The sequence below is a fragment of the Crocuta crocuta genome, unplaced genomic scaffold (genome assembly GCF_008692635.1).
Source record: "Crocuta crocuta isolate KB4526 unplaced genomic scaffold, BGI_CrCroc_1.0 scaffold48, whole genome shotgun sequence".
Lineage (NCBI taxonomy): Eukaryota > Metazoa > Chordata > Mammalia > Carnivora > Hyaenidae > Crocuta > Crocuta crocuta.
In genome coordinates this window covers 6,021,651-6,045,999 of record NW_027533089.1, presented here as the reverse complement: position 1 = coordinate 6,045,999, position 24,349 = coordinate 6,021,651, and the positions used below count along the sequence as shown (strand labels likewise).

The 24,349-nt window shown below is 36.6% G+C and overlaps 1 protein-coding gene across 1 annotated transcript in view; it reads right to left on the bottom strand.

The window, feature by feature from the left end:
- Nucleotides 1–24,349, bottom strand: part of DPYD (dihydropyrimidine dehydrogenase) — an 805,636-nt gene that overhangs the window by 8,167 nt on the left and 773,120 nt on the right. Inside the window, exon 21 of the mRNA XM_077746119.1 lies at nt 17,101–17,244. Coding sequence (XP_077602245.1) covers nt 17,101–17,244 — 144 coding nt within the window. The remainder of the gene's footprint in view (nt 1–17,100; nt 17,245–24,349) is intronic.

Genomic DNA, 24,349 nt, shown 5'->3' with positions numbered 1-24,349 from the left:
CCTGTCCCTCTCCTACTCACATACTCTCTCAAAATAAATAAATAAACATAAAAAAAAACCCTACATCAGTCAATATTTCTGTTTGATATAAAGTTTAGGACCGAAGAGTGAGGAACTCGAGGGACCCAATCCTATTGTTGGTGTATCATACTCAATTTATTATGCTTAGTATAAATTTCTTAGTTTTGCCCTATTTTTATTGGTGATTGAAGCATTTTCAAGTTGTGATTGTTATCTGACATATTAACTGTTCTTCCTAGCTTTAAGTCTTCTACACATCTGATTAACAAACTTTCTCCAAACCTGTCAAGAAGAGTGCCATTCAAAGACCAGGNTTGGCAGCTCCATAATGTGGTGAGATATATATATATATATGGTAAATGCTGTGTCATTATGAAATGGAAGTCAAGATGTGGGGTTGTTAAAAAGGAAATCAATTGGATGCCAGGTTGACCTTAGGGCCTCAGACCACTCCCTGGATTAAGACTGAGGGTCTTTGAGGCTATTTTTAGCTTCCAAGGGGGCAAGGAAAAGCTGGATAGTATGCTGCTAGTGAACACTTTGGGTTCTCAAGGACCCAGTAGTCACAGTGTAACACTGGGAATAACCACTTGACACTCTAGCTGACATTGTTAGCAGCTTGATCAGTACATCCCTTTGCCCTTGTACATCATGCGAAGGCCGATCAAGAAAACTGGATTATTTTCCTCATTACTGCCTCTCAGTTTGGGCCTTTCTGTGAATTCCTCTGAAAAAAAGAATGGGTTTACCACCTGGTGGATGTAGGGATTGCGTATTGGATTTAAGGTCCCATGGATGTATTTTATTCCCAGCATGTATAGATACTATGCTTTTCAAACACACTGATTTGCTTGAAATACTGCCTTCCTTCTTCTTATTCTTTTTTTTTTTTTTCTTTTGTGAGAGACATGGAAGATCATGTTTATGGGCCCAAGTTCTAGAGCCAGACTTCAGAATCACATCTTGGCTTTGATGTCTTCTTAGCTGTGTGACCTTGTGCAAGTTATTTAGCCTGCTTATCAATTACTTAATCAGTAAAATGGGAAAAATAGGGGTACCTGATAGGGTTACAGTGAGAATTAATAGAGTCAATTCATAAGCATGTAGAACTGTGCCTGAAACCTCATAAGTACTCAATAAATATTAGCTTTTATTATTAATTCTCTGCTTAATTAACACTAATTTATTAAGCTCCATGTTAAATATCACCATCTCTGTGAAGCTTTCCACAATTACCCGAGGCAGAACTAATCCCTTTCACTCCTCTGTGTTCCCAGAGCATTTTGTACATATTTGATTGAACTGTAAATAATTTTTAACATGTGTCTTTTTCCCTTGCTAGACTAGGAGCTCCATAAGGATAGATGTCTTTCTTTTTAAAATTCATGTTGTATTCCTAGTTTCTAGCACAATTCCTGGATTGCAATAAGTGCATAGCAAATACATGTTAGTGCTACATCTCCACTGAGACTGGGGAAATTCCTGTGCCTTGGACCGTGCTTTTTACAGCTTTGGATATAAACCCGGTCCATAGCACACTGCTGGTCACATAGCAAATACTCAATAAATACTTACTGATGGACTGGTATTGAAACTGCCTACCTCTGAGGCAATAGACCATTAAATCTTATCTGAGGCATTTGAAGGAAAAAAAGAACAAAAGATGAGATCTATTGAGCATGGCTTGCTTAGAAATAATATTGTCACACTCATAACCAGGGAAGATGGGGTAGATTAGAGACTTGAATGCATGACTGAAAAACTTGTTCAGACAAGGGGCTTAGTTAACTTTGTGGGGCACTGGGGCTCTTTCTGTAGCAGATGGGGAATAATATACTATGCTAGCTGAGAGGATAAACAAAGCAGTGTCATGGAGTTTAAACTATTGAACAGAGGAATCTATAAAGAGGCCAGCAGACAGGAGGGAAGAAACAAGCTAAAATAAACAGATGGGTGGACAGAGAAAACATTAAGCATGAAAACAGATAACCCAGGCCCTCCAGGGAAAAGGGAAGAAGGAAAAAATGGTATGTCAAGAACAGAAGCACCTTAAGGAAAATGTAAGAGCAATGAAAGCCACGAAGGGAAGTCCACAGCGTGCCTGGGTATGTGTGGTAGCATAAAACAATAAAAGCACAAGAAGCAATGTCTGATTCACATTCAGAGAGATTGCTCTTAAAGGGAACGTGGCTGTTAATTTCAATGAGGACTGAATAAGCACACAGCTATACCATCCAGATGGGGTCTGAAATAACGGGCAAAGGGGTGGGAGACTCGTAAGAAAATAACAATAACCATGGCCACTTACATTTGAATAGAACTATGCTGTGTACAATACTTTCACACACATCATTTCATTTGAAACAAAGGAGTTGAGGCCTTCTGACATTATCTCGTATTCTCCCTCCTGCCAATCTCTCGCCTGGGTTGTTACAATGGCCTTCTAACCAGTCTCTCTGCTTCTGCCCTTGCCCATCTAGGATCTTGTACCTACATCACAGCCAAAAGGATCCTTTGAAAAATTACGTCAGATCATGTCTTTCTTCCTTTTAAAAAGCCTCAATGGTTTTCCTGCCAAAGACTTTCCTATTTTAGGGTCTTTGCACTTTCTATTCCTTCCGAATGGGATATACTCCCCAAAGATATCTATCCACGTGGTTCATTCTTTCACTCTTTAAAGTGTTTACTCAAATGCCATTTAATCAGGCCTCTCCTGACTAACCTCTCCAGCAATTCCTATTCTCCTAATCCTGCTATATTTTCTTCATAGCACTGTGACCATCTGACACAGCATGTATTCACTTGCTTGTCTGTTTTTCCTTAGTAAAATGTAAGAGCCATGAGAGCTGGGCTTTTGTTTTGTTCATTACTGAATTTCTAGTGACTACATCAGTGCAGGCACATGGCGGCATTAATGGTGTACATTAACAATTGTTGGATGAATGACAAAATGAATGTATGAGTGAATATATAATTTTTGCCAACCAGAGGCTGGAATCTCAGTGATTATGTGTGAAAGATAAAATGAAACAATACAAGGTCCCGTTGCCAAGATGAGCAGTGCTTTCAGACCTTTCAGACTTCTACATTCTAAGACTTCTGTCTTCTTTGGTTCCCACCCCTTCACACTATCATTAACTTCCAGTTATTTTCTTGTTTCTTTTTTCTCAGCTCTTCTCTTTTGCTTCCCCAGAACTTAACTTCTCTCTCATAGGGTATTAGGTTAAGTAATAGTTAGGAAAATGTATGTAAAGTTTCTTTCTTGTGTTTAGCACACAGTAGGTAGTCAAAATGTCAGTTCTTTTTCCTTTGTATCTTACAGCACATATCCCTAATTTGCTTGAGTTCATTATTTTCAATATGCTCAAATCTAAATTTTCATCCCACATTGAAAAAGCCCATCGAATCTAAAAACATTAAGACCAAATCTCTGATTCATTATCTTTTCTTTATCTCACTGAGTGGGACTATAAAAAAACGGAATCATCTTGGTTTCCTTATTCTTAACTCCTTACTAGCCCTTATCATTTAATATATGAGAATCACTAAGTTTTTTAAAGTTTAAAAAAATGTTTATTTATATTTTGGGGGGGAGGCAAAGAGAGAGGGAGAGAGCATCCCAAGCTCCATGCTGTCAGTGCAGAGCCCAATGTAGGGCTTGCTCTCACAAACACTGAGATTATGACCTGAGCCAAAATCAAGAGTTGGACAATTAATCGACTGAGCCACCTAGGCACACCCCAAGAATCATGAAGTTTTAGAAGGAGAATTAACATGACTTCATCATTTTTATGTCTTCCTCTGTCTCTATAACCACGGCCACTTACCAAATTCAGGACCAGATTATAGATCTCCTGAAACATCCTTTTTCCCTTATCCTTCTAATCCATACCCACCTCATAGGGCTCCTTAAATGCCAGTTCCTCAGAGAGGCCTTCCCCTGCTCCTTAGATTCCACACATTATTTTTTCCTAGGGTTTGTGTCACAAATATGATTTTATGTTATTAGTGGGATTCTTTGCTTAGTGTCTGTATGCTTCATGAGGACAGAGGCTGTGTCTGCTTTATGTATTGTACTATAGTTGCCCAATTCTTAGCATGTTGCTTGTCTCATGGTAGGTATGCAATAAAGATTTCCTGGAAAATATATGGGCTTCTTTAAAACTTCCAACTTGACTGGCCTCCAGAGCCTTATGTAGTCTTACTTTCATTCTTGAGTTAATTTTATTGAACGCAATGGGAATAGAGAGTCACCTTAATCTATTATCTCCTTCAGTCTGTCCATTTTTAACATAATAACTAATAGTAGATAATATTTATTTAGAATGTATTTGATGCAGGCTAAAAGTACTTCACACATTCCCTAATTTATAGAGAATTAGAGTTGCCATGAGGCAAACTCTTATTTTCTCTTGTCTCACAGATTAGCTAACTGAGGAAAATTCATGCAGCTATGAAATGGTAGTGCCACGGTTTGAACCCAGGCAGTGTGACTGAGTAGTTCCATGCTTGGAAATTCAGAAAACTCTTTTTCCATAAATATAATCTGTTAAAATCTTATGAACTTTGCTATTTATTTCAATGAAAGAAAATAGGTTAGGACTTTTTATGGTCACTTTCTTTAAACATGGCTACATACTAAAATAATACTGGTAAGCCTAAATTTAGTACCATTAAATGCATACAGCATGTAGCTGGCAGAAAATCATGACATGTCCTTTCTCTAATGCAAGGTAACTTAATGTATTTTACGAATTTCATCCCCAACCTTCTTGCCAAAGATCTAGCTTCCATAAGCCCACATTTTCTGGTAGGCTTAGCTATTTTCTCATAGCATATAAACTCATGCAAGCCTCGAGTATCCTAACATATAAACAAATGAACCTTTCCCTCTACCCCACTTTCTCTTTTTATCACTTTCCTTCTGATATTTCTCAGGTGCAGAAGAGTATTACATATACCTTCATCTTACTTTCTCAACTTTTCTTAATTCTTCAATTTACCACCTCCTGGGATCACTCCACTGAAGCTGCTCAGGCCAAGACAAGCTAAAATATGAAGGGTGTGAAGGTTGTGCTAAATTTACCTTAAGATGTAGGAATCTTAAGTAAGGGGTTAAAAAAAAAAAAAACCCTCAGATTTGCATTTTAAAAAGAATACTCCATAATAGCTGGAGGGTACAAAAGAAGGTGGGAGGCCAGTTAGTGAAATATTTCAAAATTCCATTGAAGAATGTGTAAAGAACTGTACTACGGTGTCCTCAGTAGGAAAGGACAGAAAAGGAGGGAGATATCAGAGATGAAAATAATAGACATTAATGAGTGCCCCATGATCCCATTCACTAATGCGATACGTAATATGATAGAACCTAGGCTGATTTTTACAAAAGTTGAGTGGCTCTCAACGCTGTTCATTGAGACATAGGACTCAGGAGGAAGAGCAGTTTGGAAGGAATGATAATCAGTTTAAAGTGTGATGGCCCCTGTGCTCCTCGTGTAGACTGTTTAGGTGGAGGTATCCAGAAGACAGTGGGCAGCACTTGTTTGAAGTATAGAAAAGAGAATGTGATGGAGAATAGTTGAGTCAATATATAGGAAAAGTCTAAAGGGAGATGATACAGAAATTAGGAAACAGAGAGATAGATGAATACAGACATCATTATCAGTTAGCAAATTTTGAGGTTGGAAACTTGAATGTAAAGCAATTTATGACACATTTGGTCACTGAGTCATAATTTGAGAGATGTAAGGGCTCACTTTAAAATGCAGCTGTTGAGATTGTGGGATGATTGTCTCTTTGAGGAAAAAAATACAGTTATAACCATACCTGATAGATTAAGGCAACAAAAATTTTAGTTATTCAAATGTAAATAAATTTCTAAAAGAACTAGATGGGTGAATATTTATGATCTTATGGTAGAAATAGCTAAACTAGTGACACAAACGATAAGAAACAACAATAGAGAACAAACTGAGGGTTGATGGAAGGAGGTGGTGGGTGGGGGATGGGTTAAATGGGTGATGGGTATTAAGTAGGGCACTTGTGATGAGCCCTGGGTGTTATATGTAAGTGATGAATAACTAAGTTCTACACCGGAAACAAATTTTACCACGTATGTTAATTAACTAGAATTTAAATAAAAACTAGAAAGGAAAAAAAAGCCACACTAAGCAAATAAAAACTAGAAAGGAAAAAAAAGCTACACTAAGCAAAAAAAGAGAAAAATCACAAAAGAAGCTTTTGCCAGATATAATTTCATAAAGTTATATAAAAACACTATAATACAAATTAGGAGACAAATGGCAATATATAAAAAGCTTATTAAAAATCTGTAAGACAAGAGTAAATACTCTGGCAGAAAATTGGTCAAAAATGAGTAGTAAGTTCACAAAAGAAATGGTCCAAAAATATATAAAAACATGCCAAATCTCACTACTATTTAGACATTGAAAATTAAAGAAAAAATGAAGCAGTTTTTTAACTATTACATTGGGTAAAATAAAAAATAAATTCATTGTTGATGGTTGTCTAAAAAATAGACCCTCTTATATTTTTTGGTGGAACGTAAATTTGCACACTCTTCCCGGAGAGCAATTCGGCAATACGTATCAAAAGCTCTAAAATTTCACCTGTAATTTCTCTGGAGAAAACAATAAGGCATCTACATGTACAAAGATTTTTATACAATGGGAATTATAATAGTATTATTTCTATGAAATTCTGGAAACAACCTAAAGGTTCAGCAATAGGCTACTTTTTTTTTTTGTTTTTCTCTAGTTTTTATTTAAATTCCAGTTAGTTAATTTAACATTAACAATGTAAAATTAACCATGTAATATTAGTTTCAGGTATAGAATTTAGTGATTGAACACTTCCATACAACACCAGGTACTCATCAAAACAAGTGCCTTCCTTACTCCCCATTACCTATATCACCCATCCCCCCTGCCCAGCTCCCCTCTGGTAACCATCAGTTTTAACTATAGTTAAAAGTCTGTTTCTTGCTGGGGCGCCTGGGTGGCTTAGTCGGTTAAGCGTCCGACTTTCGCTTAGGTCATGATCTCGCGGTTCGTGGGTTCGAGCCCCGCGTCGGGCTCTGTGCTGACTGCCAGCTCAGAGCCTGGAGCCTGTTTCAGTCTGTGACTCTCTCTCTCTGACCCTCCCCTGCTAACGCTGTCTCTCTCTCTCTCCTAGAAATAAATAAAAATATTAAAAAAAAAAGTCTCTTTCTTGCTTTGCTTCTCTTTTTCCCCTCTTATGATTTGTTTTGCTTCTTAAATTCCACATATGAGTGTAATCATATGGTATTTGTCTTTCTCTGACTGACTTCAATTAGTATAGTACTCTCTAGCTCCATCCATGTTGTTACACATGGCAAGATTTCATTCTTCTTCATGGCTGAGTAATATGTGTATATATAATTTGTATCCTTTGGGTAAATACCTAGTAGCACAATTGCTGGATTATAGGGTAGTTCTACTTTTAACTTTTTGAGGAGGTCCTATACTGTTTTTCTGAGTGACTGCACCAGTTTGTATTCCCACCAACAGTGTAAGCAGGTCCCCCTTTCTCTGCGTCCTTGCCAACATCTGTTGTTTCCTGTGTTGTTAATTTTATACATTCTGACTGGTGTGAAGTGATACCTCATTGTAGTTTTGATTTGTATTTCTTTGATGATGAGTGACATTGAGCATATTTTCATGTGTCTATTGGCCATCTGTAGGTCTTCTATGAAAAAATACCTATTCATGTCTTCTGCCAATTTTTAACTGGTTTATTTGTTTTTTTTTTTGGGTATTGAGTTTGGTAAGTTCTTTATAAATTTTGGATACTAACTCTTTAGCAGATATGTCATTTCCAAATATCTTCTCCCATTCTAGAGGTTGCCTTTTAGTATTGTTAATTATTTCCTTTGCTGTGTAGAAGCTTTATATATTGAAGAAGTCTCAATAGTTTATTTTTGCTTTTGTTTCCCTTGCCTCAGGAAACATATCTAGTAAGAAGTTGCTATGGCCCATGTCAAAAAAGTTACTGCCTATGTTCTCTTCTAGGATTTTGATGGTTTCCCATTTAGGTCTCTAATTCATTTTGAATTGTGTGTGTGTGTGTGTGTGTGTGTGTGTGTGTGTGTGTGTGTGTATGGTATAAGAAAGTGGTGCAGTTTCATTCTTTTGCATACTGCTGTTCAGGCTTCCCCACACCATTTGTTGAAGGGACTCTTCTTTTTCCATTGGATATTCTTTCTTGATTTGTTGAAGATTAATTGACCATATAGTTGTGGTTCCATTTCTGGGTTTCCTATTCTGTTCAATTGTTCCACGTGTCTGTCTTTGTGCCAGTACCATACTGTCCTGATCACTACCGCTTTGTAATATAGCTTGAAGTCTGAAATCATGATGCCTACAGCTTTGTTTTTCTTTTTCAAGATTCCTTTGGCTATTTGGGGTCTTTTGTTGTTCCACACACATTTCAGGATTGTTTGTTCTAGCTTTGAGAAAAATGCTGGTGATATGTTGATAGGAATTGCATTAAATGTGTAGATTGCTTTGGTTAATATAGACATTTTAATAATATTTGTTCTTTCAATTTACAGCCACAGCAATGCTTTATAGTTTTCATAGTAAGGATCTTTTACCTCTTTGGGTAGGTTTATTCCTAGGTATCCATGGTTTTTGGTGCAATTATAATTGGGATTTATTCCTTGATTTCTCTTTCTGCTGCTTCATAACTGGTGTATAGAATTGCAACAGATTTCTGTACACTGATTTCATATCCTATGATTTTACTGAATTTGTGTATCAGTTCTTGTAATTTTTGTGGAATCTTTTGGGTTTTCTCTATAGAGTATCATGTCATCTGCAAAGAGTGAAGGTTTGACTTCTTCCTTGATGATTTAGATGCCTTTTATGTCTTTTTGTTGTCTGATTGCTATAGCTAGGACTTCTGGTACTATGTTAAATAACAGTGGTAAGAGTGAACATCCCTGTCATGTTCCTGACCATAGAGGAAAAATTCTCAGTTTATCCCCATTGAGGATATTAGCTGTGGGTTTATCATATATGCCCTTTATTACATTGAGGTATGTTCCCTTTAACCCTACTTTGTTGAAGGTTTTTATCATGAATGTTTTGCTTTGTCAAATGCTTTTTCTGCATCTATTGAAAAAATAATCTGGCTCTTATCCTTTTTTTTTATTAATATGGTGTATCACACTGATTGATCTGTGAATATTGAACCAGCCTTGCAGTTTAGGAATAAATCCTACTTGACCATGGTGAATGATTCTTTTAATGCACTGTGGGATTCAATTTGCTAGTATTTTATTGAGAATATTTGCATCCATGTTCATAAGGGATATTGACCTGTAGTTCTCTTTTTTAGTAGAGTCTTTGGTTTTCATATGAGGGTAATGATGGCCTCATAGAATGAATTTGGAAGTTTTCCTTCCATTTCTATTTTCTGGAATAGTTTGAGAAGAATAAGTATTAATGCTTCTTTCATTCACCCGTGAAGCCTCTAGACCTAGACTTTTGTTTGTTGGGAGAGATTTGGTTACCGATTCAATTTCTTTGCTGGTTATTGATTTATTGATCTATTCAAGTTTTCTACTACTTCCTATTTCAGTTTTGGTAGTTTTTATGATTTTAGAAATTTACCCATTTCTTCCAGGCTATTCAATTTGTTGGCAGAGTTTGTATTTCTTATAATTGTTTGTATTTCTGGGATATTGTTTGTTATCTCTCCTCTCTCATTTGTGATTTTATTTATTTGGATCCTTTCTCTTTTCTTTGTGATAATCTTGGCTTAGGGGTTTTATCACTTTCAAAGAACCAGTTCCTGGTTTCACTAATATGTTCTACTGGTTTTTTTTACTTTCTATATCATTTATTTCTGTTCTAATATTATTTCCCTCATTCTCATGGATTTAAGCTTCATTTGTTATTCTTTTTCTACCTCTTTTTGGTGTAAGGTTAGGTGGTTTATTTGAGATTTTTCTTGCCTCTTGATGCATTGCTTGAAGTACTGCTATATTCTTCCCTCTTATGATCACTTTTGCTGCATCCCAAAAGTTTTGGACTATTATGTTTTCATTTTTCATTTGTTTCCATGTATTTTTTAATTTCTTCTTTGATTTCCTGGTTGACCCATTCATTGTTTAGTAGGATGGTGTTTAACCTCCATGTATTTAGAAAAAATTTTTTTACCGTTTATTTATTTTTGAGACGAAGAGAAACAGAGCACGAGCTGGAGAGGGGCAGGGAGAGAGGGATACACAGAATCTGAAATAGGCTTCAGGCTCTGAGCTGTCAGCACAGAGCCCTATGTGGGGCTCGAACCCACGGACCGTGAGATCATGACCTGAGCCAAAGCCAGACGCTTAACCGAGTGAGCCACCCAGGTGCCCCAACCTCCATGTATTTCAGGGCTTTCGAATTTTCTTCTTGTTGTTGACTTTGTTTCATAGTGTTATGCTCAGAAAAAAATGTATCATATGGTTTTAATCTTTTTGTACTTACTGAGGCCTGATTTGTGACCTAGTAGGTGATATATTCTGGAGAAGGTCCCATGTGCACTTGAAAAGAATGTGCATTCTGCTGCTCTAGGATGATATTCTGAATATAGCTGTTTGGTCCATTTGGTCCAGTGTGTCATTCAAAGCCATGGTTTCCTTGTTTTTTTCTGCTTAGATGATATGTTCATTGATGTTTCTTGGGTGTTTAAAATCTTCTACTCTTATCGTATTATTATCAATGAGTTCCTTTAAATATGTTATTAATTGGCCTATATATTTGGGTATTTCTAGGTTGGGGGCACAAATATTTACAATTGTTAGATTTTTCTTATTGTATAGTCCCCTCCTTCATCTCTTGTTACAATCATTGGTTTAAAATCTAGTTTGTCTGAAAGAAGTATTGCTACTCTGACTTTCTGTTGACATTCCTTTGCATGATAAATGTTTCTCCATCTCTTCACTTTCAATCTGCTGGTGTCTTTAGTTGTAAAATGAGTCTTTTGTAGGCAGCACACACCCTATGTATTCTGACACCTTATGTCTTCTCATTAGAGTGTTTAGTACATTAGTACATTCAGAGTAATTAATGATAGATATGTATTAAGTGTCATTTTATTTTTTTAAATTTTTTTAATGTTTTATTTATTTCTAGGAGAGAGAGAGAGAGAGACAGCGTGAGCAGGGGAGGGTCAGAGAGAGAGGGAGTCACAGACTGAAACAGGCTCCAGGCTCTGAGCTGGCAGTCAGCACAGAGCCCGACGCGGGGCTCGAACCCACGAACCGCGAGATCATGACCTAAGCGAAAGTCGGACGCTTAACTGACTAAGCCACCCAGGCGCCCCTTAAGTGCCATTTTATTACTTGTTTTGTCAGTGCTTCTGGAGACTTCCTCTGCTCTTTTTTTTTTTTTTTTCCTTTGCACTTATGGTCTCTCCTTTGCACTCAAAGAGTCCCTTATAATATTTCTTGCAGGGATGGTTTAGTGGTCACAAACTCCTTTAGTTTTTGTTTGTCAGGGAAGCTCTCTATCTCTCCTATTCTGAATGATAACCTTAACTAGATAGAGTATTCTTGGTTGCAGATCTGTCTTATTCAGCATGTTTAATACATATGCAACTCCCTTCTGGCCTACCAAGTGTCTACAGAGAGATCTGCTTTTAACCTTATTTGTCTTCCCTTGTAAGTTAGGGACTTCTTTTGTCTTGTTTCTTTCAGGATTTTTTCTTTATTGCTATATTTTGCAAATTTAATTACAATATGTCTTGGTGTTTCCTGCTTTTGTTGATTTTTTGGAATAGTTTTCTGTGCCTCTTGGATCTGGATGTCTGTTTCCTTCCTCAGATTAGGGGATTCTGCAGCTATTATTTCCTCATTTAAGTTTTCTGCCCGCTTTTCTCTCTCTTCTTCTTCTGGGACTCCTATGGCATGAATGTTACTATGTTTGATGGAGGCACTGAGTTCTCCAACTCTGGTTTTGTGTTCATAATTCTTCTCTTTTTTGTTCAGCTTCATTATTTTCCATTATTTTATCTTCTATATCACTTATTTGTTCCTCTGCTTCGTCCATCCTTGTGTTCATTACATCCAGTCTATTTCAAATCTGTTATTGCATTTTTCATTACTTTTTTAAAAAAATTTTTAAGGTTTTTAAATTTATTTCTGAGGGAGAGACAGCATGAGTAGGGGAGGGTCAGAGAGAGAGGGAGATACAGAATCTGAAACAGGCTCCAGGCTCTGAGCTAGCTGTCAGCACAGAGCCTGATGCGGGGCTCAAACCCATTAACTGTGAGATCATGACCTGAGCTGAAGTCAGATGCTTAACCGACTGAGCCACCCAGGCACCCCTGCATTTTTCATTTCTGACTAATTGTTTTTTAACTTTTTTATCTCTGTGTTAAGGGCCTTCCTGATATCTTCTATTCTTTTCTCAAGCCCAGTGAGTTTCCTTATGATTGTTTCTTTAAATTCTCCACCAGGCATATTACTTGTATCTATTTTGATTAGATCTCTGGCCATGACCTTTTCTTGTTCTTTCTCTTGGGATGGATTCCTCCACCTTGGCATTTTGTCTAACTCTCTGCCTTCTTCTCTGTGTTAGAAAAATCTGTTATGTTTCTTCCTTCTGAGAGTAATGGCTTTATGAAGAGAAGGTCATGCAGTATCCAGGGACTGGCACTTCAGGGAATGTCTCTGGCATGTGCTGCCTGTGTTCTGCTGTTGTGTTTTGACTGCTCTGTCCTTCAGATCAGTCATTTGCAGAGGTTCCACTTGCCTGCAGTGGGCAGTGTTTGGTCCTTGTCCAGAGTGTGGCCCATTTTAACTAGGTAGCTCTGGTCTGCTTGTTAAATGAAACCTGATACTACTTCCACTAGAACTGAGGCCCTGCAGAACTCTTTGGTTGGGAGACATGGTGTGGCTAGGGGTTTCTCCTGGGCCCATCATGCTGGGACTGAGATAAACCTGACCAAGAAGGGTGGTACTGGCACAGGGGAGTGGGACCTGATGTAAGCAGGTTAGGCAGCCAATGTTGGCACTGTGTTGTGTGTGTGCGACAGGTGGTTGTGTGTTTATACTAGGGGCAGGGGAGGGAAATGGTGCCAGTCAGTTCCTTTTTTCCCAGAGAGGGTTCTCTATGTTTCTTGCTCCCAGCAAAGTACTCTGAGAGGAGTGAGTAATCTCCCTTTTAGTGTGTCCCAGGCGCTTTTCAGATCTCTGTTTCCATGATGTATGCTTCCAGATTGTTAACCTGCCCTCTCTCCAGGAGCAGCATGGTGCCCTCTAGGCTCTAATAGGTTACTTTCAAAAAGTTAATAAGTTCATATTATAAAATACTATGAAAACGTTATTTTGATATAAAAGTGACATATAAATAATTGTGAAATTTTTATGTAAAATATAAGATTATTCCATGTTTATTTTAAGATATTATATTTAGATATAAGAAGGACTAGAATTTTATAAATCTAAATTTTAATAATGATTAAGTAGGCTTGTGGGTAATTTTTATATTAATCTTTGTGATCTAACATTAGAAAAAAACTAAACAAATGAATCTACAGAGTGCTGGGGGGAGAAATTTAACTTCTTTGCTCAGTAGTCTCATTTTATAGGTCTCTTATTTGATATTTTCCCCAAATCAAGTGATTAGTAATACAACTGTGACAAAAGCCATGTGCTTAAAATTCCTTTACTAAATGTTTTTATTATTCCATGTTGATGATATTCATCTTTCATGACCTATCTCTAGGTATATTTCAACATTTTATACAATGGATCCAAAGTTTTATAGTTCCTATTATAAGTCAATCTTCTGAATCTCCTAACCCAGCAATTCTCAATTTTTTTCCATCCTCCATTCTATCAATGATTACTATGTGACTTGGCCAAATTATTTAATCTTTCATTATTCCTCAATTTTTTTATCTGTAAATGAATGGTTGTTTTATCTAAAAATGAGTTAGATAATATAGAGTTAGTATCTATCCTAGGTATTGTGAAGATTTTATTAAATGAGATAAGACATGTATAACATTTGGAATAGTATAGGCACATTAGAGCTACTCGTTGCCACATACTTCCATGGATGCTTCCAGGAGATAAACTTTTTTTCCTATGTTAGTAAATCATGCTATAATATTGAAGCATGACTGATCTAACTAAAAATACAATCATACATGCACACACACACACACAATATCATGGCTCTAGAAGTCAGGAATCATCTGAAAGTGGGGATCTCTCTGGGCATAGGTACAGATCTCCTTATCTTCCTTCTTCCTCTGAAACATATAGTACAGTATAGGAGCCTTATAGAAAACAAGATAAAGTGAGAAGTCATTATTTTAGTAAATGTAATTCCTCACTTTCCAAAAAGATAGTTGCTTTTATAACTAGTGCTACCCTCAACAAAACAACAACAACAAAAAACCGACAATTATCAGCTACCATGATGGCATTTTAAAAATGTTTATTCAGTTATTTTGAGAGAGAGAGCGAGCAAGCGAGCGAGCAGGGGAGGGGCAGAGAGAGATGGAGAGAGAATCCCAAGCAGGTTCCATAATGAGCATGGAGCCCAAAGTGGGGCTTAATCTCACAACCATGAGATCATGCCTTGAGCCAACATCATGAGTTGGATGCTTAACCAACTGAGGCACTCAGGTGCCCTACCATTATGTTATTTGAAAGGGCACAACATCTTCTTAGAAATGACAAAAGGTAGAATGGGTATGATACTCTGAGGAGAAGCCAAGGCAGTGGAAAATCCACTGGACATTGGGAAAATCTACCATAGCAGTCCTTTATTACATGAACATTATTATGGTCTAGATGCTGGGAAGATGGTATCTATCATGTCTTAAAGCTTATGTAATGTAATACTAGGGATACTTTAATTTGGATAACCTAAAATAAAGAAACTTAGGAGAGAAACAGAAACCTGTACTATTTTTTAATAATACTCCTATCCCTCCAGGATACTAAAAAATGTTTACTTACTTTTCTGACTTCATATTTCTTTGGTTTATTTAATTCTGCTGAGTTTGATATTTTATTTGGATTAGTGACTGATCAGCTTGAATTTAACTATAATAGGTTTTTTCTCTGTTCTGTTTTTGTCTTGCTTTTATTCCCTGAAGGAATAGAAGACTAGAAAAGGTCAAAATGTTTTCATAATCACCTTACACTTCTTTTCTTTCAAATATAAATAATATCTTTCTTTTGATTTTTTATACATAAGGAACAGATGAGACCTTACATTGAATTCAAATTAATGTAGAAGAGAGACAGAAGTGGGACAATTCTCATTTAACCCCAAATCATAGAATAATCATAGCCAAACATAGGGATGGGGAGGCTTGTGAAGAGCTGAAGCATCTGGTCTTCTCTTTATCATCAGTCTCCAGTTCGTTCTTTTAGTAGCACACAAATAATGTAAGTAAATAGCTAAAGAGAGTATGTGGGGATATTTTGCTATTAAAAGTCCCAAGTGTTCACTTTATTTGGAATTATGGTATTGAAATGCTGGTAGAATTTGTGTTCAAGTACTTTTATATTTCCTTTTAGAACTTTGAATCACCTAAATTTTGCAGCAGCAAGTATAAACCCCAATGTGTTTGACACAGGACACATTTTTTTTTTCTCTCTCAGAGGTAGAGGGAATTTTTAAGGGTTCTGATTCCCAGCTGACAACTAAAGATGAATTTCTGGGAGGTTCCCCTGAGAGGTCCTAAGAGCAAGCTTTTCAGCTGATGCCTCAAACAGAAAATGGAAATGTAGGAGTTAGACTGTCATTAAATACAGAAGAAAAGTTTCAGTAACTGAAACCACATTTAGTGATGGTAATTTCAGAGGGAATATGGTCCTGTAACTCCTATATCACTCTCTTTTCTTTCATTAAGACAATTCCATCTTGGGCAAGGTGGGCAGGAAAGAAGTAGGTGTGGTATGACAGGATAGTCTCTGGAGTGATAGACATCTTATATCTTGACTGTCGTGATTGAAAGAGGAATCTACACATGTGGAGGAATCACACAGAAGTAAACACGCTAATGCACACATACGGACTCGCACACACAAATCAGAAATTAAAAAATCTGAATAAGATCAGTAGATTTTATCTGTGTCATTATCCTGGTTGTGATATTTGCAACATGTTACCATTGGGGAAACTAAATAAAAGGTACACAAGACTATAATACTATAGTCATAAGTATTATTTTTTTAAAAGTTTTTAATGTTTCATTTATTTCTTAGAGAGACAGACAGCGTGAGCAGGCGAGGGTCAGAGAGAGAGGGAGATACAGAATCTGAAACAGGCTCCAGGCTCTGCGCTAGCTATCAGCACAGAGCCCAATGCGGGGCTCGAACCCACGAACTGTGAGATCATGACCTGAGCTGAAGTCGGATGCTTAACCGACTGGGCCACCCAGGCGCCCCTCATAAGTATTATTTCTTATGACTGTAGTATGTGAATCTGCCTGTCTCTCAAAATAAGTTCAAAGCTGCATTTTGTTCTTTCTGTCTAATCTTGTTCTCTGCTAAGAATTCCTTGTGCCACTCAAGATAGGGTCCAAAACTTGGCAGTTTCTAAAAGGAAAACACGCAAATACATCCAGAATTCCACCTTAATGATAATTCTTGCTATTACCCAGAAAAGAATCTCTTGAGACCCCAATTTCTGCAGGTTTTCCAGGGATTAAATTAGACAAAGTTTGTCCAAATTGATACCATGTTGCATATTAATCATTTAATTGTATTGCATGACTAACATACCTCTTGGATTTAATTGTAGATAGGGATAATTTTAAAATGACTATGAGAAGACAAAGACTTCACCTAATATTTCCTGGCCCATTTAACATACAGAAATATCCACAAAACACATATGTGATGACAGTATTCTAAAAAGTATAAAATGTACAAACAAAAGAGGCTATCCTATCACCATAGGTAGATTTTTGAAAACTTTCAGTATATTTTTAAAGAAAATAAGTGAATCATTTAAACAGTAAATAAACACTTGAGCTATATTGTATATTTAATTAGTAAATATATAGCTTAATTTTTACCTTGATGGTAGGAATAGGCTTTTTGGGGCTGAAAGGCTTTCTTTCAAGAGGTGGAAAAGCTGCATTTTGTTCTTTCTGTCTAATCTTGTTCTCTGCTATGATTTCTTGGCGCCGCTCAAGGTAAGGTCCAAAACTTGGCAGTTTCTAAAAGGAAAACATGCAAATAACAAAGATTATTCACTCACAGAAGAGAAAAATGTGAGGATATTAACATATAAATATTATCAACCAACAAATGTGTGTTTTGGGATTGTTTCTTATATACTGTGAACAAGGTCTTCATTTATTCAAGAATCATAAGTCTTGTAAGGTATCAGATTCCACTAATTATTAAAAAGAACTCAAAAGCAGAATACCTTTATCAAGTATATATGTATTAAATATACAAAATTAATTAAAATACATTGCTAAATGGAATAAAATTCACAATGGTAAGCCAAATTCATTCACTTAAAACAATAGCTATTAGTTAGAACATTTGTTTGGTTCATATAGACAGAAGGTAAAACCTATTGATGCTTTTTTCCTCTTTCATCAGGTTTTTAGCACAATATAGACACAGCCATAGTCCCTGACAAATGCTTTTGTCAATAGCAAAGGTACTTTGCCAAAGTTCTAATCTGTATCTCTATTTTATTGTGTTCAAATTCTTACTACATCTCTTTAAAGGCTGTAACTAATGTTGATTGCAATTTACTGGAATAGCTGAAAAAATGGTAAAAATATTGATTTTTCCGTACAGAAAATACATTTTATTTTGCATGAAGGAGGCAAAAAATAGAAATGAAAAGCAGAGGAAATATCACAGTGCTTAAACAAACTCCATCAGTATTCAAAATCACATCATGGAGCTTTAAATCTCAAGGTTATTCAACTGTACTTTACAAAGTTCATTTAGAAAGATACCTGGGTGTCATGGAAAAATACCAAGTGTTTCAAGTTAACACGAATATGCCCTCATACTATTCATTATCCCACAATTATTTCCTCTCCACTTTTGTCCTTCTCCTCTTCTAGAACCTTTGATCTTCACTTTTACTGACACATAATGCTGGTGATAGACACCACTGAATTCCAAATGTTCCATGTCCGCCTGCAACCTGGAATTGCTAGGTCTCTCTTTTCTAAGACTGTAAAAGCACGTTTTCTCCTCTCTTTCTCTGTCTCTCTCTCTCACTTACAAAATAAAGTCCATTTATCTAGCTGAAGGAGGCTTGGAAAACTACAGCACTCCAAGGTCATCCTGATTTCTGACCTAGCAAATACTTTGGTGAAAAATCACACTTGTTTCGAAACACTGGCCTCCACTTGCCAGGATGCATAATGCCCCAGGAAACTGAGTTCTCCAGTCTTTTAGAGATGTTAGTAGGGTAGGCAAACTAAACTTAACCCATGTTCCAATTTAGCCAAACTGCCACTGAAAATTTATATTAGCAGAACATACTTCAGTGGAAATATCTAAGATTGTTACTTCCATTATCAATTTGCTATAATTATGTCAACAAGTCAAGCAAATGGAAGTAATGCTATGAATGTCGAATTAATTTATATACAATTAAAGTAGAATTATATACTTTATGTCTATACATCAATGCCTTCCTGTTTAATGATTTCAGAAATATGAAATAATATTATGAGGGGACAGAATGTACTGTATCTATTTAACCATAAAATAAATATGTGATGCCATCTTGTTAGAAAGCAAAGAATAAATGACTATAAAACAAATCCACAACATTTATCATACACGTAAGCCCTTTTATGTAGAACATATCATGCTTGTTTGAAATATCCTCTTATGAAATGACTTTTCTCCTGGGGCAGAAGGGATTATACTTGATGCCAAAGAAATGCCCCTGGGGTTCCGATAACACCTCATGAGGTGGTAAATGCATGTCCACATATGACATACTTTTTAAAAAAATTTTTAAATGTTTTATATTTTTGAAAGAGAGATAGAGATAGAGAGAGAGAGATAGAAAGTGCAAGTGGGAGAGGGACAGAGAGACACACACACAGAGAATCTGAAGCAGGTTCCAGGCTCTGAGCTGTCAGCACAGAGCCCGACATGGGGCTCGAACTCACAGACCGTGAGATCATGACCTGAGCCAAAGTTGGATGCCTAACTGACTGAGCCTCCGAGGCCGAGTTCCACATGACATAGTTCTTGTTGGACTATCACTCTGTCCACACTTCTCTTATACATCAACGGTACCAAAATCTTAATCTTATAGTCTTGAAGATTATCAAATATCTTTAAATGTTGAAACAAGTGACCTCTGGTTCCAGCAGATCCCTCATGGTGGCAAGCTCAATGAAACTCTGAACCGTTATCCCGATTCCCTGATTGGGTCTTACCTTACTCAACAGTATCTAATTCCATCTAAGAATTTTAGACCTGTTACTCAAAACAAATCATTCCTGAAACTTTTTTGATCTATCTTCTTTTAACCATAAATCAGAGGAGATTTTTTTCCTTCATTTGTATTATTCTTTATCCAAAGAGAGAGAAATAAAGTAGTTAAGTTTAAACTGATAGTTTCAAATTGTTCCAATGATGATGATAACAACAACAACAACAACAACAAGAACAATAATAATAATATTTGAAAATCCCTTGGTGCTGAACAGAATACAGCCTGAGTAAACACCTACCAGTCTGATATTTTCTATAATTTTTTTGCAGTGGTTGACCACATTTATGTTTAAATTATGTTGCCTTTCCATAGCTCACAGCGCTATGATTATAATGTGCTGTTCTTTCATAATTAGTCCTAAGGAGAGGTTCTCAATTTAACATAAAGATTCCTATAGGATTTTCTTTGTGGGTTAGTTAGAAGAATCAGTAGAAAAGAAGGAAAACTGTTGCCCATTCTTTCTTTAAATTGAAAGCACGCCCACACACGGGATCGGTGACTGCCCCCCCCAACCTTCCACCATTCATCTCCAAGTCAAATTGGTCTGTCTGTGGGTAGTTTCTCACTGCTAGATGGAAATCCTAGAAGCGAGGTATAGTACCAGCTTCCACAACATTAAGGCTGCCATAGTGATTTTGCTTTCTGCAAATTAGTATAAGAAACTTTGGCGCTTTTTAAAGAAATTACTTTGTGATGTATTATGATGCCTCTACCGTATCTGGGTACTGAGCATTATAAGAGTTAAGCTTTCTGAAAATACAAAAGATCCATTCTCTCCTGCACCAGACGACCACCTTTACATATACTACATTTAGGCAAACCTTTGTGTTCTGATCTTGCCAAAAAACCAACCAAACAAACAAAAACCAGCAAAAGGCAAAATAAAACTCTTAAACAGTGAAGATGAATGCACAGTCGGCCACTGTGTATGCGCGCAATCAGTGATGATTAATAAAGCATTTAGTTCAAATCTCTGCCCGAACATATAGTTAATTGATTTCCTATTGCAGGAGGAGAAGCAGCAGAGCCTGACAGAGCCAGCAGCAGGAGCTTTTCCTCTTCATTCATTATTTTCTCACAGAAAAAGTTGTAGCCCGCGGTAACCCAAAGTGAGAGGTTTTGAGCGTCATGCTATATTTCTTAAACAAAGAAAAAACTTCTTTAGGACTATCAAAAGCTGCTTTGTAACTGATGAACTGAACAAAGCTCAGAAATGGTATGATTTTTGTTTCAGTACTTTCTCCAGGGATTCATCATTGATGAATTTGTTCTCACCAGAAAAATCTGAATCCTACTCATTTAAAGATAACAGTATCTCACATGAAAACTGTCTCTATCCAGATATAAAAAGCATTACATTGCCGATAGAAAAGTGACAACATAATGAATCAACAAAGATATCTTAAGCCAGCAAAGCTTTAAGGTAAAGAAGTCTATTTGGATTATAATTTATTCATGGATCAATTTAAAGGTAATTGAGCATATTATGAAGTAGAAAAGGTTCTTGCTTCTAATAGAAGCAGGTACTGGCATCTTCCAGTTTAAATTGTATAATTTTTATGAGAATGGCAGCAAGTTGGCTAATAGCACTGGTGTATAGTACTATAATGGATCAACTCTATTTTCCTAATCATACTGTCTTATCTGATTGGAAACAATAACAGCACAATAAGTAATTACTTTGATATCCAAATGGTAATACGTTAAAAGATAAAAGGATTTCAGGTTCATACTGAGTGCAATATACACATATATGTATATATACATACATATATATAAACACACAGCATATACTAAGTAGAACATATATATCACATTCAGTATAAACCTGAAATCAAAAAATACATATGTATATATATTACATATATGTAAAATTATTTGTGCATGTATGCAAATGTATACACCGAGGGACTAAGAAATAAGTTAAATGCAAAAGATATATGCTTCACAACTATCTAAGAATTGACTTTTTTTTTTTTACAAAAAACATGTTCACATATGACTGAGTTACATTATATTTTTCCATTTATTCAACAAATACAATATCAAATGCTGGATCTGGACCAGTACTACATTAAAGGTTCAAGGTTCAATAATTTCCATATGTACACTTATCATTGTTAGTACTTTCATAAGTATCTCTTGACATTCATGACAGGCTAGTGTCAGATTGAATTTTATATTAAGTATCCCTGGTGATTATCTAAAGGAATGATATACCAAATGGTTTTTCTTGGAAAACCATTTGATCTCTATCAAATGACCATTAACTGGAGAGAAAAAGGAAGAAAATAAAGCTTCAAGGAGTTAATCTTTAAAAAAATAAAAAACCTCAGGAAGGCAATGGAATACTTTTTAGATACTTAAAATATAAAATTTGGAGAACACCTGCTGGGAGCATGGGTTCTCTGAATGTGTTTCTAAAATACTTGAATTTCAATCACGGTGAGCTCAGCATGATGCAGGTTTGGGAGACTGGGTGAGAAGTCTCTGTTCTGTTCTATCTGAATTCAGTTACTTTTCTTCCCTTCTCTCAATTACAAGACTAATCAATTGCTTACAGTTGACCTTGATTTTTATTTCAAAATTTGTTTTAGCAGGGCTTTAAGTCAGAAACTCATTATTTTTCCCATGAGTAACTGGCATGTAGTACTTAATCACTGATATAACAGTAAGCAATTTTTCATGATATTATCAAATTTGGACAGTGGAAAACAATAAGAAGACAAAGAGAAAAGGACCATTTACATATTATCATAATACTATGTGGTGCCCCATGGTGTAAATGGGGACACTGGAGGTGGATGGACATGCAAAGCATATGAAATTAATGAAGTATAACTATTAGCTTGATCCAATAAATTTAAGAGTGCAACTTTTGATAAACTGTCTGATGTCTGAATCAGTCAAAAGCAATGATAGTTCATGCTTCTTAGTGAAAGTAGAAAGCCAACATTTGCATAGTGGTTAGGGAACTGATTTAGAAGTCAAATTTGCATTAAAATCACAGTTTTACACTCATTAGCTGTGTGACGATGAGCCAATTACTTAACCATTCTGCTACTAATTTTCCTTATCAATGAAATGAGAATGACAGTATCTAACACACGATGTTAGTATAAGCATTAAATGGAATAATATTTGTAAAGTGCATGCCTGCCAATTTATTCCCATAAGCCTTAACTGCTTATATTGCATTGTGTACCATGCTCTGTATTTCCATGTTGGCTCATACATCCCCTCTGCTGGGGAAGCCCCTGCCAGTCTTTTTTATCTGCTACATGCCTATTTGGCATTGTAGTCTCAGCTTGGTTTTCATAGCATCTAAGTAATCTCCTTAACTGACTCCCCTCCCGACAGTGTTAGGGGCCCCTCACAGTGCTCCAGAATACTCTGGGCATACTTCAACTCCTGCACCTGCTGCATTTTCTGCCTTATCGTGATTAGCCTATGCCTCCATTGTCCCCGCTTGAGGTCCTAGAGAGTTAGTTTTTGATCCAGTACATAATAGGTATACAATATGTTTTGAAACTTAAACAATGAATGAATGAATATCTTGAATTCATTTAAAAAATTCTGCTGGTTATGTGAAATGTCAGAAACAAGTACTTTCAGAAAGAAATTATATAAATAGGTCCATTTAATATTAAAATTATATGAAGTAAAACATACTTTACTTATTCAACAGCTGTGACTCATAAACTCAAAGACATTTATAAAGTGCCAGACCTTGAAAGGTCTCTATAAAAGACAATCTATGACCTTAAAGAGCCTGTAGTCAATAACAATCCCAGTAGCCTGAGACAAGGGCTGAGGCAGAGGTGACGAAGGATGCTAGATGTGCAATGACAATGCGTATCTAACTCGGGCTGAGGGGTCAGAGCTTTTCTAGAAGAGGTGACATCTGAACTAAGTTCTGAGGGATAGGTTGGCAAATGGTGAGGATGGAGGTGTGAGGGTCAGGAATGGGGAAGAAAATCCTCCAGGTGGAAGAAACCCCAGAGGGAGAAGGGTCCCGCTTTGGAAGTGGTCCTGGAGAGCCAGTGGACTGCTAACTCTGTGCTCGCTGTTTAGTAAGATACAAGAGGGTGGGGAGTTTCCTCTGTGAAGGGGAAGCAGAGCACGTTTTTTGCTGTGAGGAGATAACATCAGAATGAAAGTCAATCAAGAGAAGAAAGTCTAACACTAAAGGAACGCTAACAAAGGATGAAGGAGGTAAGACCTGCTGTTGGCCATGCACTGTGCAGGTGCTGAGGCCACAAAGACAAGTAGGAGGTGGTTCTTTTTAAAAGCAGTTTATGGNCCACGAACCGCGAGATCATGACCTAAGCGAAAGTCGGACGCTTAACTGACTAAGCCACCCAGGCGCCCTCATAGTCTTTTAAAGTGAGGTGAGAAAATTATTATTTTCTGCTGAAATTATTTAGATGATGCCTATCAGCTTCCTCTAAAGAAACAAACTTCACTTTTTAAAGCAGTAACTTAAAATTTTTTTAATGTTTATTAAGTTTTGAGAGAGAGAGAGAGAGAAACAGAGAACAAGCAGGGGAGGGGCAGAGAGAGAGGGAGACACAGAATCTGAAGCAGGCTCCAGCCTCTGAGCTGTCAGCACAGAGCCTGACGCGGGGCTCAAACCCACAAACTGTGAGATCATGACCTGAGCCTAAATTGGATGCTTAACTGCTTAACCAACAGAGCCATCCAGGTGCTCCAAAGTGGTAACTTGTAGAATAGTACCTTTAGCTTGGAGTTTGGGAGATTATGCCCTGTGGCATGATTTAAGAGAAAGGAAAACAAAGAGATGGCCAAACCACTATGTGGAATGCAGAATT